The sequence below is a fragment of the Hakea prostrata genome, unplaced genomic scaffold (genome assembly GCF_041222555.1).
Source record: "Hakea prostrata isolate BN-2017 unplaced genomic scaffold, UWA_Hpros_2 contig_4, whole genome shotgun sequence".
In the NCBI taxonomy this organism is placed as follows: Eukaryota; Viridiplantae; Streptophyta; class Magnoliopsida; order Proteales; family Proteaceae; genus Hakea; species Hakea prostrata.
The window spans coordinates 438,049-453,682 of NW_028291123.1; the positions used below are offsets into that span (position 1 = coordinate 438,049).

At 39.2% G+C, this 15,634-nt stretch overlaps 1 protein-coding gene across 3 annotated transcripts in view; it reads right to left on the bottom strand.

Annotated features, from left to right (window-relative positions):
* LOC148999453 (pentatricopeptide repeat-containing protein At4g20770-like) overlaps positions 1–15,619 on the bottom strand; it is a 29,929-nt gene extending 14,310 nt beyond the window's left edge. For all 3 annotated transcript variants that reach the window (XM_089141123.1, XM_089141124.1, XM_089141122.1), the window contains exons 1-2: positions 12,842–15,619; positions 5,674–5,802 (exon numbers count right to left, since the gene is read on the bottom strand). In XM_089141123.1, the coding sequence (XP_088997249.1) occupies positions 13,118–15,484 (2,367 nt within the window). In that variant the 5' untranslated portion in view covers positions 15,485–15,619 and the 3' untranslated portion in view covers positions 5,674–5,802; positions 12,842–13,117. The remainder of the gene's footprint in view (positions 1–5,673; positions 5,803–12,841) is intronic.
* Between the last annotated feature and the right edge of the window lie 15 nt (positions 15,620–15,634).

Consider the following 15,634-nt stretch of genomic DNA (forward strand, 5'->3'; position numbering starts at 1 on the left):
GCTGAAGATGATGAGGAACCACTGTAAGGGTGATCTAGTCAGACCTGGATTGACTAGATTCGCCACCAACTATGTAGCTCTGAAAAGCTTCCAGAAGAAAGTGGTGGGTCTTCGGCACATGTTTGCAAGTGAGGAGTGGTTTGGTTGGCGTGGATCTAGCCATCCTGATGCAATACTAGCCCAACAAACCATTGCTGATGATTCCTTTTGGAGGCAGCTGAATAGGACACTGGGCATTATAGAGCCTATTGTGTTTGTTTTAAGGATGGTGGATTCGGAGAAGAAGCCCACAATGCCCCACATATATGCTGCCCTCCAAAGAAATGAAAGAGTTGGTTAGAGCTGCTGCCCCTAGCACCTTCAAATCCTACGAGAGGATCATCGATAATAGATGGGAGATGCACTTGATGCATCCTTTGCACTTGGCTGGTGAGTCACTTTTAAGTCTTTATGTTTTTGTTGTATACTTTAATTTAAATTCTTTATTTGTTATAACTTATAACTTATAATTTATAAACAAGTAAGTTAGTAAACAACCAAATCACTAAGTCATTAACCAAATTTTTTATTTCCACAATGCAAGCTTACTACCTCAACCCAAAGTACCATTACAAGAATGATCCGGGGCTTGATGTAAAGTTGATGATCACGGTGCAAGAGGTGGTGGAGAAGCTTGTGTCAAATCCCATCATGCAAGGGACAATTAATGGAGAGGTGAGAACTTATTCAATTGTTTCTTCAACTTCTTGCATTAGTGCATTAGCCATTAAGCATATACATGATAATAGTATAATACAATAATTGAAGAATTGGTGAATTGGTGTACGAGATCGGGGAGTTCGGGGATGCCTGCTGAGGTTGTTTTCCGTTTTACAACTAGGAAAAAAACTGATCCTGGTAAATAGTTTACTACTCTATAAGTCATTAAGTCTATAAGTCTATAGACTATAAGTCTATAACTTTATAAATGATAACTGATAAGTTATATAAATATAAAGATTTGCTTGCCTAATGCATTCTTATTTTTGGTTATGCAGCCGATTGGTGGTTTCTATATGGAATTAGTGCGCCAAATCTCGTGGGACATAGCAATTAAAGTACTCTCACGGACTTGCTCATCCTCCGGTGTGAGAGGGAACCGACCCCTTCTCGCTCATCCATAGTAAGGTACGAACAGTTGGGGAGTAAGAGGCTCGAGAACTTGGTGTATGTGCATTACAACATGAGATTGAGAGTAGGGCACATACAAGATAATATAGATGACGACAATCGTGAACCGATTGAGTTGATCGATATATTCCACGAGCCCTCCTGCAGAGATGAGGAAGATGATGTCATATATCGATGGGTTAGGGATCGAGGTGGCCCAATGCTTTGGATGGGCCGGAAGGGCAGCTCGATCCTACCATTGCTGCGTCTTGTGGGCCCGGATGCGTGGCCGAGCACCTATCTTCCGATGAGGGTCGGGGCTGTCGAGCGGCATCGAAGGATCAACTCGTACCATTTGTGGAGCCACCTGGTCGACTTCAAACAACCGAGGTGACAACTAGTAGTGGGGATTCGGATGATGATGCCGATGATACCACTCATACCAGACGGCCAAGTGGCCCAAATCGGACATCGAGTTCGAGTCATGGAGGCAATCGGGCTGGTCGTGTTTCCGTGGAAGTCGGCGTCAACAAAGGGAGTCACCGACTCACCTCCACCAGTCCGAGTCATCCGACACATGTGAGCCACGGTTCCCTATCTCTCGGACTTATAGTAGGAGTCGGAAGAGCGAGATCAAAGCAAGGCGGGGGCAACCGAATGATGATGCAAGCATGCATGATCTTGAATTGAACATGGGAAGCATGAGCCTAGATCGAGTGATTCACAACAGCAGAGCCTGTCATCGGGGTACCAATATGGGGATCACAAAGACCGGTTACAGTGGGTATTCTTCTTATGGAGGTCATACTATTCCTCAAGACCCTTCACCTGGAGAGTATGCATATGGGAGTGAAGGTGGGTTGTTAAATGAGTGGTTTAGAAACCCGTACCCAAATACTCAACAACTATATGAACAACAACAACAAAGCAATGGCTCTTTCACCCACCCATGATTGACGGTTATCCCGCATCGCTATTCCTCCAAAGATTCGACATGCAAACATATAATGATCATATAAACCGATATGTGACATACTTGATGATCAATTGACTTGGGAGTCATATGTGGCCACCGTTCAGAATCAATTGATGCGGAATGTTGAGTGATACTCTTAGTCTTGTAAGTTGTAAGTTGTAAGTTGTAAGTTGTAAGTTGTAATCTTCTTAATTCTTATGGAGTTATGGTTGTAAAATTTTGAAGACATTTAAGTGTTTAACAATTTATTACTTTGAATCTTTGATAGTTTGAAGTTTGAACTTTGATCACTTGTTGACTTGATTCTTGAATACTTGATGTGTAATGTTAATATGTTATTATATATTTGTATTTGATACTTGATGGTTGATAAATGATAACTTATTAACTTGAAGTCTTGAATTACTTGATATCTTTACATAATTACATTACATGTTGTCTATTCTCTAAGACTATAACTTTGCATTACACAGAATTTCGGTTTTACACATAGGGTCGACGTAGGAGACATAGTTAGGGTTATTTTCTCACAAATCTAAGGCCACCAATGTGTTCAAAAGGCCTTAAATAGGCTAAGTACCAAGTTTCAGCCCAACCAGAGCCCTAAAACTCACCGAGATGGGCTACCGAGACTACCGCCAATTTTCTGGCATATCTCGACCGAGATCTCGCCATCTCGGTCGAGATCTCGGTATTTCTGGGTGGCGAGATCTCGCTTGAGAGCGAGATCTCCCACCATGCTTATGGTGTCCCTCCTGGTTATCAAACTCATGATCTGGCACTAGTGGAGCCTTATGGTTATGGAGCTTCTGGTGTCCCTCCGTCACCTATCGGAGTCCCCACTGGAACCTTATTGTCAGTATGGACCTTATGGTGTCCCTGCCTCTATTGACAACCAGGGTATTCCTTCATTTGTTGAGCAGATCTTCCACTCTATACCACAACCACCACTAGCCTTTCCATATGTAGTTGAGCTAATTCCTTATTCAAAAATTCACAACTTCCCACCATCAAGAAATCTTAGGCATGTGGATGAGGCCACGTATAGAGTTGCAGTTGTTGAACACGTTGACAACTATATGGGGAATATCATGGGACTTGTATTGTCATTTATATGGGGTGTAGACAGAAGAGGGAAACATGGAATAGAGTAGACTTGTAATTGGTAACATTCTCACTTTTTCTCATATACACTATATACTTGAATGTAACATTTTCAATGGTTTTTATGGTAAATTAGTAGTTCCATAGTGTCTATTATGCTTGAAATAGGTAGTATGCAAGAATCCAAATCATTTTGAGTCCATATGAGGCCCAAAATTGAAGTTTGAATTTTTAGAACAAAATTTTGGTCAAAACTAGGAATTTTTTCAGCCTTTTTCAAGGTCGAAATTCCTGTTTCGACTGAAATTTTTTTCTTGCAACTAAGTTCTTAGATGTTAGGCACCCACCTAGACAAACCTCAACACCATGGAGTTACTTTGTGTACCCATTATTTGTTATAAGAATAATGTAGTTATATGTGCCACCATTACCACAATAGCAATACATGTTTAATCTACTCTTCTTCTTTCTTTCTTTCTTTTTTTTTTTTTGGGGGGGGGGTGAGGCAAAGGCAGCATGCTGACACTAGGGGACCTAGGTGTCGCCTTGACAACTATGAAATCTATGTAAACCTTTGTTGCTATATATCTTTAAAGGGGTTAAAAGCAATTTTTGTTTGCCAATATATTGATAACATTTAGTTAAATACAAAATTTTTGGAGGGGTTGAAAATGTAAATAAACCAGAGAAGGCAACTATTGAAGTTCAAATTTCCTTCTTGATGTAATTTTTGGTTATGATTCTAGGCTTGTCACTTATACACAAACTTGTACATTTTCCAATGTAGAAAAAACATTATTATTATTATTTTTTTTTTTTGGGGGGGGGGGGGGTTCAAGGAATTTAATTGCCTGGGGATTTGGGTATCCGCCTAGCTCTTGGAAATCAGCCCTCCAGAAACCCTGAAAACTATGATGCCATGTGATATCTAGTTGATTTATTTATCTGACTTTGGGATCCTCTTGGCTGTTCCAACCTTCTATGGAGGGATTTAGTCCGTTGGCCTGCTTTGAGAACTTCTCAAACTGTAAAAGTATCACATATCTGACTATGTGTATGGGAGTCTGCAAAATTGCCTCATTTGTGAACGACTTCATTCCATTCTTTCTCACACTGAAACCTTATTTCTTTGGTTAGATTGTATTTTTAGTTGATGCTCAAATCAAAATGTTTGCACTATAATATCAAATAGACCAAGTTTTAGTGCTAGTCTAGTAAGTTTGGGTTGCTAAGAACCAAGTTTCCTTATCTGAGTCCAAGTCCTTTGTTTCAGGCTATAAATAGTCTTTCTAGTGTTAAGTATTTTCAAATTTGATTGATTGAATGAATTGAGTTTTGAGAAAATAGACTAGTATAGATCCCTGGGAGGGTGACCTGCGGCTGGGTTTGTGCATTGTTCTTCAACTTCAAGATCTTCAATCACCAAGTCAAGCATTCTACAAAGAGTTTTCTGCAGTTCTTCAACTCCAATTAAGTGAGATACTCCCACCAAAACCCTAACCCTATCTCCCCCTGTCGTCCACCTTAACAATCCCTTCCCTCTCTTGTTTGGCCTAGTTCTACACCCCCCAACCCATCACAAATCCCCTTTAGTTTCCTGCAATTCCAGCCCCTTCTTCTAGACCAAGAGACCTTCCCCCTTACAACTGTAGGCCATCCCTGCCCCTCCCTGTTTCTGCACAAGCAGCAGTACCTCTCCTTATGTAAACCCTACTTTCCCACCCACTCTTGAAGCCTTTGCCCTTCCATAGAATTGCAAGCAACCCTAGGACATAAACCCTAACCCAATTAGCCTATCCAACCTATTTTACCCTACTCTGAATTTTCTGCAAGTCTTCTTCAACCTTGGACTTCTGCAGAATTTTTAGAAGCTTCATTAAACCCTAAATCAGACCTTTAAAACCCCATTAACCTTTCCAAAACCCTGAGTCCTAAATCTGAAACATAAAACCAGCAAAGTCAAAGCCCAAAAACCCACCAACCAAAACCCATTCCCAAAACCCTAACCCTAACTGAGTCCCAGTTGGCCAAGGACTGGAATTTCCAACTCTGAGTTTGAATTCCTATTAAATTTCAGGCCTGAAATCACAAATCCCAGCAGACTTATAACCCTAATAGCCTTAGCTGAAGCCTCCAGAAACCCTAATCAGTGCTGTTTCTTAATAAAGATGGTCCTGGTTAACAAACCCTAAGCTTGGGTTTGCATCAAGTAAGAGGGAAAACAGCAGGTTCTTTCCAGAATTCAAAGACTTAATGAAACAGGGGCAGCATTAAATAATCCAATCAACAACAGTTTTCTATTTATGAAAAGATACGGGATTTCTGTTGATTCTGATAACTAGCAGGAGATATGAAGAAAAAACAGCAGCAGTACTCACAAGCATATGCAAGACATCATAGCAATAACAGTAGTGGTGGGACTAATAGTAATAGGTAAAACATACCTCACAGTAGCACTGTAATATTCGTAGCAAATTGCAAGAAAAGAAACTTCCCCAAAATAAGAGCAATAGTCGATGTAGGTGTAGATAAGATTCATACTCCATCGAACAAAGAGGAAGGCATCCTAGAGACTGCAGTCAATTATCAGAAAAGTGAATTTTTTTTTGTTGGATCTTATATCTTAGCATATCACAAACTAAACAAATAATGGCAAGAAGATTTTGCTGGATCTTATATCTTCAACAGATCACAAACTGAACAAATAATTTCAGAAACAACCTTCGTCCTCTGGGTCTTCAGTGGCAATATTAGATAGAAAAAAATCATCTCATAAATTGGTATAGAAGGATCTTAATTACATGGATACAGCAGCGATAGGTGGCCGCACACCAGGTAGAAGGAAAAAAAAAAAAAAAAAACTCAGAAAATGATCAATGGCGAGAGAGGAGTCCCTAAGGTGATTACAGTGGCTCTGATACCAAGTTAGGATTTCAGTGCCTGTAGTCAGCCTAGGGACTGAAAGGGAAACAAAAAGAAAGAAGAATAGAAGAAAACTAAAGAAGATGAAGCAGAAGAAGAGAAGAGGGAGAAAGCTCACACGTATGTGTTGATGCTATCCTTCAGTACTTTATCTATAATATACAATAAAATCTCAGTTTAGGAAAACTCAGTTACAGCAAAAAAGGGAAAATACATATTAGAATTTCCCAGATCTACTAAAAAGTAAAGTATCCAAAGGAGATTACTCATCAACTAAGCATCAGGAAGTAACCAAAATAGAAACCTAAGCTAAAATAGAAAGTGAAATATTAACACACTAGATAAGAAATATTACGAGATATAACTACTGAAGCACATTTAAAGGATTTTACAGAGAAGGAAATCTGTCACCAATGAAATCTAGGATCAGTTAAAGAAACCAGTTGGTTAGAAACAACCTTTTATCAGTTGACCACAATCAGGTTCAACAACAGAGGAACACAGTTCCCAGAATTGCACACTTTAGTCTTTAAATAATTCAATGTAAGCATGGTGACCTACTATTGAACATATTCAGCATCAGATTACAATTCAAACATGCCAACATAAGATAACAAAATGAACACATCTTGATATGAGATGTTCCTGAAAGCAAATTTTAGCTCCTCATCTTTTTATGCCATCTTACTGCCTACTCCCAATAAACCACCCTCCCACCCCCCCCCCCAAAAAAAAAAAAAAAAAAAAAAAAAAAAAAGGGGGAGGAATTCCGGAGGATCGGGAGCATTGATGAGGCAACTTAAAATAAGAGCCTTGTTCCAGCAAATTCAACGTCCGAGATATAGAATTTGTCACCTAGAACAGTTATAGCATTGCCTATTGGTAGATAAGTGATAAGTACACCAAAAAGAGGAATGATAAAGTATCATAGGAGACAAAAGAAAATTAATAAAATTGCATAGGATAAAAAATATGTCACACACAAAGCAAGAACATAATTTTATGTCTAGATGGGTAAATTTACAGCTTGTGGCAAGCCCTGATCCAACACACAGACTTTGTGATGCCAGAATACTCTAAACATCCTTTATCAATGCATAAAAAGCAAAAGACAGAGAAGCAAGAAAAAAAAAAAAAAAAAAAAAGAAGAGAAGGAAGGAAGAAAAGAAAAGAAAAGAAAAGAAAGGAAGAAGAAAAAGATAGCTACCTTGGCAAGGAAATTGGTACGTGATTACATGCTATTCAAAGACATTGAATTTTGAGCACGAACCACTCAACTAACCACCAAACACGAGCCGCATTAAAATATCCCTTTCCATCATAAACAACCACCCCATCTTTGTTGTCGATCCCAAGAGCAGAAACAGCAGCACTAAAAGCTTCCTCTGATGGCAACATCTGGGGCAGCTGATCTAAATTATTAAATAAAGGAAACAGCATCTCCTAGATGATGATATATTCTAATACAAATAAAAAATCATTACAGAAACACAAGATCACCCCCTAATCATTCTGAAACAGCTTCTCAGCCTTAATGATAGTGTATAGGGTAATCATCAGGGACTACAAGATCACTCAACTCAATAGACAACCCATCTAGATGGTTGCAGACTACTAATTAATCATATCATTTTGTTGGTCATCAAAAGGCATCGCAAACATCCAAATAAACTTGTAACAACTTTAGATTTTTAGAAGGTCAGACCAGCAGGGACGATGATAGTGAAAAGGGAAGAGAAGAGGGGAGAAGAAGACAAAGAGAGAAAGGGGGAGAGAGCTCGTGTGCATTGAGGCTCTCCCCTATGTGCCTTATTTATCTTATAAATGCTCCTGTACGGAGAAGTGACACAATCCAGATTGAATGAATTAGAAGAGCTAAGGGCAGACCTAAGATAACCTTAAGAGAAGTGGTAAGAAAGGATATGCATACCTTAGGCCTTGTATCTAGCATGGCCTCAAACAAAGCTGAGTGGAAGGCAAGAATTCATGTAGCCAACCCCATTTAGTTGGGACAAGGCTTCTTGATGATGATGATAGAATCCAATCTCAGTTTCATGTAGCCAACCCCATTTAGTTGGGACAAGGCTTCTTGATGATGATGATAGAATCCAATCTCCGGTAAAATCACTTAATCCTAAACTGAGTAACAACAAAAAAAAGAAAAATACATAGTGCATAGAATCTCCCAAATCTACTAAAAGAAAATATAAATCTATTAAAAGGGATATATCCTAGGGAAATTACTTATTAGCCAAACAATAAGAAAAATAGTAAGTAACCATCCACCAGCTGGAGCATAAGACCTTCAACAAAACTAATTGTCATCTAGTTTCATTAGCATGTACAACTATCATCTTCTGTTTCTCTGCCAGTTCAAATTAATCTGTCCCAACATTTAAACTAAAAACCTCATAACGGGAAGTTCTGTACACAGCACCAAGCAAATTGATTTACACCAATTACAGCATAAATCGGATTGTTACAACAAACACTGGACCCGTTCTTGGTGCACTCAAGGTGCCATCAAGAAATGGGCCAAAGGTCTCCATAAGAGCAAGAACTTTCCAATGATGGATGATGAATGGATCAATAGGAGGTGGCCATTGCTACTACAGCAACTCAAATGAATGAGATAAAGAAAGAGGCATACATAAGACAAGGAGAAGTTTCAGCTTAAATCCTCCAATTGACTCATGTTGTAAGTTGTCGACCAACAAGGGATCAAAATGAAACAGCAAAAGCTTTAGATTATGATTCAGAAGTATACATAATGGATAAAGGGTTTAGCCGCTGATGATACACGGGCAAATGCCCATTATACGATGCACTATACAATTGACTTGTTGAGGTAGACAGTAAGCCATAAAACTTCAGCAACCAATCTAGGGGGCTCCCCCATTGGTCTGATGTTGGAATGACTATCACTTCCTAGATGGCTCCAATCAAAGAGGGAAGGCAGGGGGGAATGTGTTAAACCCTAATATAAGTTTTCAACACCAATGTGATGCAGAATTAAAGACATATTTAAGAAAGAAAAAATCCATTGGGTTAGGCCCATCAAAGGCCTAAAGCTATCACATGAATCAAGCCCATGGCTTTCATGGGCTAGGACTGTTTTAGTGGGTTAAAGTCCCACATATGTTGAACTTCATAATTGATACCCAAGCCCAAGTCTAGTTATAGTTGATACCGAAGCCCAAGTCTACTTTTTGAAAAGTCAATAAAAGGGGTTGTGGTTTGAAAATAAAAGAACTCATTGTCAAAGGAGTTTTCCTTTGTCAAAGAGTTAGGTAGTAGTTGAGTTATTAATAGGTAGGTGGTGTTAGCTAGTGGTTGAATGTTACTATTAATGTTTGTCTCTTTAGAATGCTATATAAAGAGACTTATATAAGATGTGAACACACAACTCATCAATTGAAATCAAATTGCTTTGTTAGCATTCCTTCTCTATGGAGAATCCTTGTGTTTGATCAAGATAGGTTGGTGTTCGATCCAATCGATCCACCTTGCGATGTGAAGCCCGGGTGTTACATTGTTATTCTCAATTCCCTCATATTGTCCCTTTAATTTCTTCATCATAGTTCTGCCTCTGTTTTGAAGATCTGTTTAGCTCGTCTTGTTATGCTATTATCCTTATAATATCACTATAGTTTCAGCCCTTTTTCACATCTAAATTCAGTTTCATCTTAAGTCTATCAAATCTGACATTGATTCCCTGTGAAAGGTCCTATTTAGCTACTGTTTTGATCAATCAAATACAATACTACATTATTTGGTATCAGAGCTATGACAAAGAGTGAAACTTTTGGGTTGGATACTGATCTTATGGTAGCAATGATGGGGATGTTGCAACAATTGAGCAACCAAATCACTGCACGCCACAAGCAAGTGGAAGACAGGTTCTCAGCAATGGAGTCTAGAGTTGTTGCCTCTACTCATGCTTCACAGCCTCCACTTGGTGAATAATCCCAGCCAACTCACTTTATAGCCAACTTTCCTCCCTGGATGAATATAGGAAGAGGGCCCCAAAGGATTCCAGTTGTGCTACCAACCCTCGAAGAGCACATACGGACTTATTTCATTGGAGAACAACCTACATTCAATAAGCATGTTGGTGACTCTCAAAAGGTAAAGCTTGAACACCAAGAGTTCATTCACACTAGCCATAACACAAGGCTGGTATTGGCTCTTGTTACGAGAGAAGTTACCCCTCAACCTAAGGCGACATTCCTAAACCAGGAGTTCATTCACACTAGCCATAACACAAGGCTGGTATTGGCTCTTGTTACGAGAGAAGTTACCCCTCAACCTAAGGCGACATTCCCTCCACTTATCAGAGAGTTACCTTATGATTTTCCTGAGGTGGTTCCTGATGAGTTGCCTAATGAGCTACCTCTTATGCGCGATATTCTGCATGCCATTGATTTGGTATTAGGTTCGGTGTTACCAAACCTACCGACTTATCACCTCAACCTAGCGGAGCACAATGAATTCAAACGACAGGTGGATGAGTTGCTACATAAAGGATTCATTCAAAAGAGCTTAAGTCCATGTGTTGTACAGTCATTACTCACTCCAAAGAAGGACGGCTCATGGCGTAAGTGTGTGGACAGTCGAGCAATCAATAAAATTACAGTTGAGTATAGGTTTCCTATACCGCAATTTGATGCCATGTTAGAAATGAACTTAAGCAATGTCTTCAATGTGGTTGACTTACATCTTTATGTAGGACACCACTCTGATGATGGAGACACTAAACAAATGTTGAGGCTGCCCCAACTTAAGCCACCAATCACTGACATCATTGAGGAGGTTTTGAATGACTCTTACAAAACCACTCGTCGTGGCACTAGATACCATGCTTTCCTCATCAAATGGAAGAATCGTCCACGACATTATAGTACTTGGATTCATGCTGATGATTTCAAGAAACTCGAACCCGATTTGTATGAACGTTATATGTCATTCATTCATTCGTCGGAGACGAATGTTTTCAAGCCGGGGATAATTGATGCAGAATTAAAGACATTTAAGAGAGATAAAGCCCATTGGGTTAGGCCCATCAAAGGCCTAAAGCTATCATATGAATCAGCCCATGGATTTCATGGGCTAGGACTATTTTAGTGAGTTAAAGTCCCACATATGTTGAACTTCATAGTTGATACCTAAGCCCAAGTCTAGTTATAGTTGATACCTAAGCTCAAGTCTAGTTTTTGAAAAGTCAATAAAAGGGGTTTTGGTTTGAAAATAAAGAACTCATTGTCAAAAGAGTTTTCCTTTATCAAAGAGTTAGGTAGTAATTGAGTTATTAATATGTAGGTGGTGTTAGATAGTGTTTGGATGTTACCATTAATGTTTGTCTCTTTAGAATGCTATATAAAGAGACTTATGTAAGATGTGAATACACAACCGATCAATTGAAATCAAATTGCTTTGTTAGCATTCCTTCTCTATGGAGAATCCTTGTGTTTGATCAAGGTAGGTTGGTGTTTGATCCAATCAATCCACCTTGCAGTGTGAAGCCCAAGTGTTATATTGTTATTCTTAATTCCCTCATATTGTCCTTTTAATTTCTTCATCATAGTTCTGCCTTTGTTTTGAAGATCTGTTTAGCTCGTCTTGTTATGCTATTATCCTTATAATATCACTCTAGTTTCAGCTTAAGGCTATCAAATCTGACCTTGATTCCTTGTGAAAGGTCCTATTTGGCTACTGTTTTGATCAATCAAATACATACTACATTACAATGCTATTTTCTTCCAATGCAAATAATAATAATAATAAATAAATAAAAAAAATTAAAGAAAGAAAGAAAGAAAAGAAAAGAAAAGAAAAGAGGAGAAAGAAGGTTTTAAGATGTCAGGGAAAGCATCTCACTCTATTTGATATCCCACCCACATCAATGAAAAGGGCACCAGGAATGTGAACAACCTGTATAAAGAGAAAAAATGAAATAATATTCCAACACTAGCATCTCTACTGCAAGTTGCACAGGATTGCAGCTTAAATTGTAACCTAGGAATTGGACATATAGAGTGAACATAGAAGCGATACGGAAGAGTTTCAATGCAATGGCAAAACTATTGGTAATATCAAGAAAGTTCAAAGAGAGACACAGTTGGAATCTGATACTCTTGAAGATTCCTATGCTCATCTGGCATGTACCAGGAGGGCATCCAAGATCTGAAGAGACAATTCAATGCTCATCAGCTGAAGAACTTCCACAAATCCAAAGAGGCAATTAAAACAACAATATTACTTCATACCATCCAAATATACTACTAGAACTAAGAACATTAAACACATACAGACAGTTATATCCATCTAATCATGTGTCAATCTGTTCAAACTATCTACATCTAATCATTGCTTACAATTTATGCAAACTCTAGAATATGTCATACAGAATCCCTTCCCTCAGAAACGAAAACCTTACTCTGAATCATTTTATTCAGATAGATGCAAGTTGTCAACTCTTGATATGCATTGATGTACACATCCTATACATGTTGAAATATCAAAATAATGAATTTTATGCTTTGTTGGAAAATTATAAAAATTCATAAATAGGTCTTTTTCTTCTTCATATGATTTGAAAATGAAAATTTGGAACGATTTGGTAGATATGGATCATCATAAACAATTTATGATCACAAATGTAATCAAAGGCATTACTTTTGCTATTCTGACCTTGTGCTATGGGAGATTTCCTTGGTCCTGTTTCTATTTTTCCCCATTATGCTAGATCAAGTGGCAGGCCTAAGATGAACTTGCTTGCATTCAAACACTGTCCTGTTTTGACCAAGTTGGGTCTCAGTCTCTGCCATTGTTGCTGATGAATGCCTCCATGACAAAGTATCTTTCCTTGGGTGGCAGCCAGAAAAGACGAGCCATCATGTATGCATCAAAACAAGCTTAAGATAGGTTAGATCAGGTGACCACATTGCTGTTCCACACTGAACAATATCATGAAGAACAAGTTACATCTCTTAAGTTAGTTTCTATCATCCTTATAGAAAGGGGCTTCCCATCATCAACCATAAAAACTTGCACTTCATTCTCAAATTCAATCCAGCTATAACCTGGATATTTTACAACATATCTGTCACCCATCAGAGCCCTAATAGCTGATGCATCACCCCATCTTCCTAAAGCAGCATAGATGTTGGCAAGAAGCACATAAGGGGCTGAATTTTGAGGGTCCAAGCGGAAAAGTTGCTCTGCTGCCCGTTTCCCTAATTTAACATTAGCATGAACTCTGCAAGAGCTAAGCAAGACCTCCCATATAATTGGATCATCTTTACATGGCATCTTATTTACAATCACTTCCGCTTCGTCAAAACGAGCAGCACGGCCTAAAGAGTCAATGATGCACGTGTAATGGTCTGCCAATGGCTCCACCCCATGATATTGTTCCATTGAATTAAAAATTTTGATTCCTTCGTCAACCAATCCAGAATGGCTACAAGCAGTAAGAACAGCAATGAAAGTTATGCCATCAGGTTTCTCGCCTGATTGAATCATGTCTTTGAAAAGGTCAACAGCTTCCTCTCCCCGTCCATTCTGTGCATACCCATGTATCATCTCATTCCAAGAAACAGTATTCTTATTAGTCATCTCATTGAAAAACTGGCGAGCAACATCCACATCGCCACATCGTGAATACATATCAATCAAAGCGCTCCCCACAAAAACATCATTTACATGCCCATCTTTTGCTATCTGAGCATGTATTTGTGTCCCTTGGGACAGAGAAGCCAGTCTAGCACATGAACTGAGTGCACTAGAATAAGAGAATTGAGAAGGTCTCATGCCTTTCTCTTGCAACTGCCGAAACAAAGTGAAAGCTTCCCGGTGTAAAGAATGGAGAGAAAAACCCGAAATCATTGAATTCCAACAGACAATATCCCTTTCTGTCATTCTGTCAAAAAAGCACCTTGCCAGCTCAATGCTTTCACACTTGGAATACATGTCAATGAGTCCACTGGCAACAAAAATGTCGGTTTGCAAAGATGCCTTGGTCAAGAATGCATGCACCTGCTTTCCACCCTTCAGAAATCCCATTCCCGCACATGAGTTAAGAACAAGAGCCAAAGTTGTATGGTTAGGTTGTATACTCAGAAACTGCATCTTCCGGAAGAACTCCAAGGCTTCCTTATGATTTCCTTTCTGAGAGTACCCAGTGAGCAGGGCATTCCAAGAAGCTACCGTTGGGATTGACATCCTCTCAAACATCTGACGACCACTTTCCATATCCCCAGACTTGACACAAGCACCAAGCATACTAATATACGTGACCTCATCTGGTTCAAACCCATGTCTTTGCATCCTTCCCAACAACTCTATAGCTTTATCACTTCTACCCATCTGACCATACCCAGCAATCAAAATGTTCCAAGAAACATTGTTAACCTCTGGCAAACTTGCAAATAGCATCTCTGCAGTCTCCATGTTCTCATTCTTAGCATACATGTCAATCACCGAATTACTAACATGAAGATTCAATTCGAACCCAAGTTTGATAATGAGACAGTGTACTTGCAGTCCATGGACAAAACATGGGACCCCATGCTCGCTTTCTCCCCTAGCACAGACACTTAGTATGCCAGATAAAGACACAGGGTCAATTTTTATCCCAACCTTATGCATCTTAGTGAACATTCTCAAGGCCTCCTCAATGTGATCAGTTTGTGCTAACCCACACATCATTGCTGTGAACGAAATCTCATTTGGATTACACATTTCACCAAATAGTTGAATTGCATCACCAACAATCCCACATTTGCTATACATAGCCACCAAGGCATTTTCCACGTAGATGTCATGATCCAGGCCAACTTTGATAACAGCACTATGGCATCCCCTACCATGTTCTACATCCATCAAACTACCACAGGCCCTTAGAACACTAGCAAAAGTGAACTGGGAAGGCACAACTCCTTCCCTGCGCATCATAGAATAATAACCCAAGGCCTCACTCTCCGACCCATTTTGAACAAGAGAAGTAATCATAGTGTTCCATGAGACAGTATTCCTCTCCGGCATCGACATAAACAATTGAAGTGCATCCTGCAAGTCACCAGCTTTACAGAAAGCAGCAACAATAGCGTTCCATGTATAAATATTTCTTTCAGGCATTGTATCAAACACACGACGGGCAGAACCAATATCGCCACACTTGTTGTAGAACTCAATGAGCCTGTTGGACAGAAAGACATCTGAGAGTAGTCCATTAGCGAAAATCTGTGCGTGAAGGTGCTTGCCAAGAAGGTGCGCTTTTTTGTTTATGCATATCTGCAATAGATTTGCAAAGTGAATCACCTTACTTCCCATTTTGAGAATCCCACCATCGAATTTCTAAATTTTAGGGGTCTTTGTGCTATATATCTGAAATAAACCTCAGGGGTAATCTTGTCAATTAAGCACGTAGAAGTTAGAAGTTAGAACACCCTCGAGGCCTCGATTCTTACCAATAAACAGGAG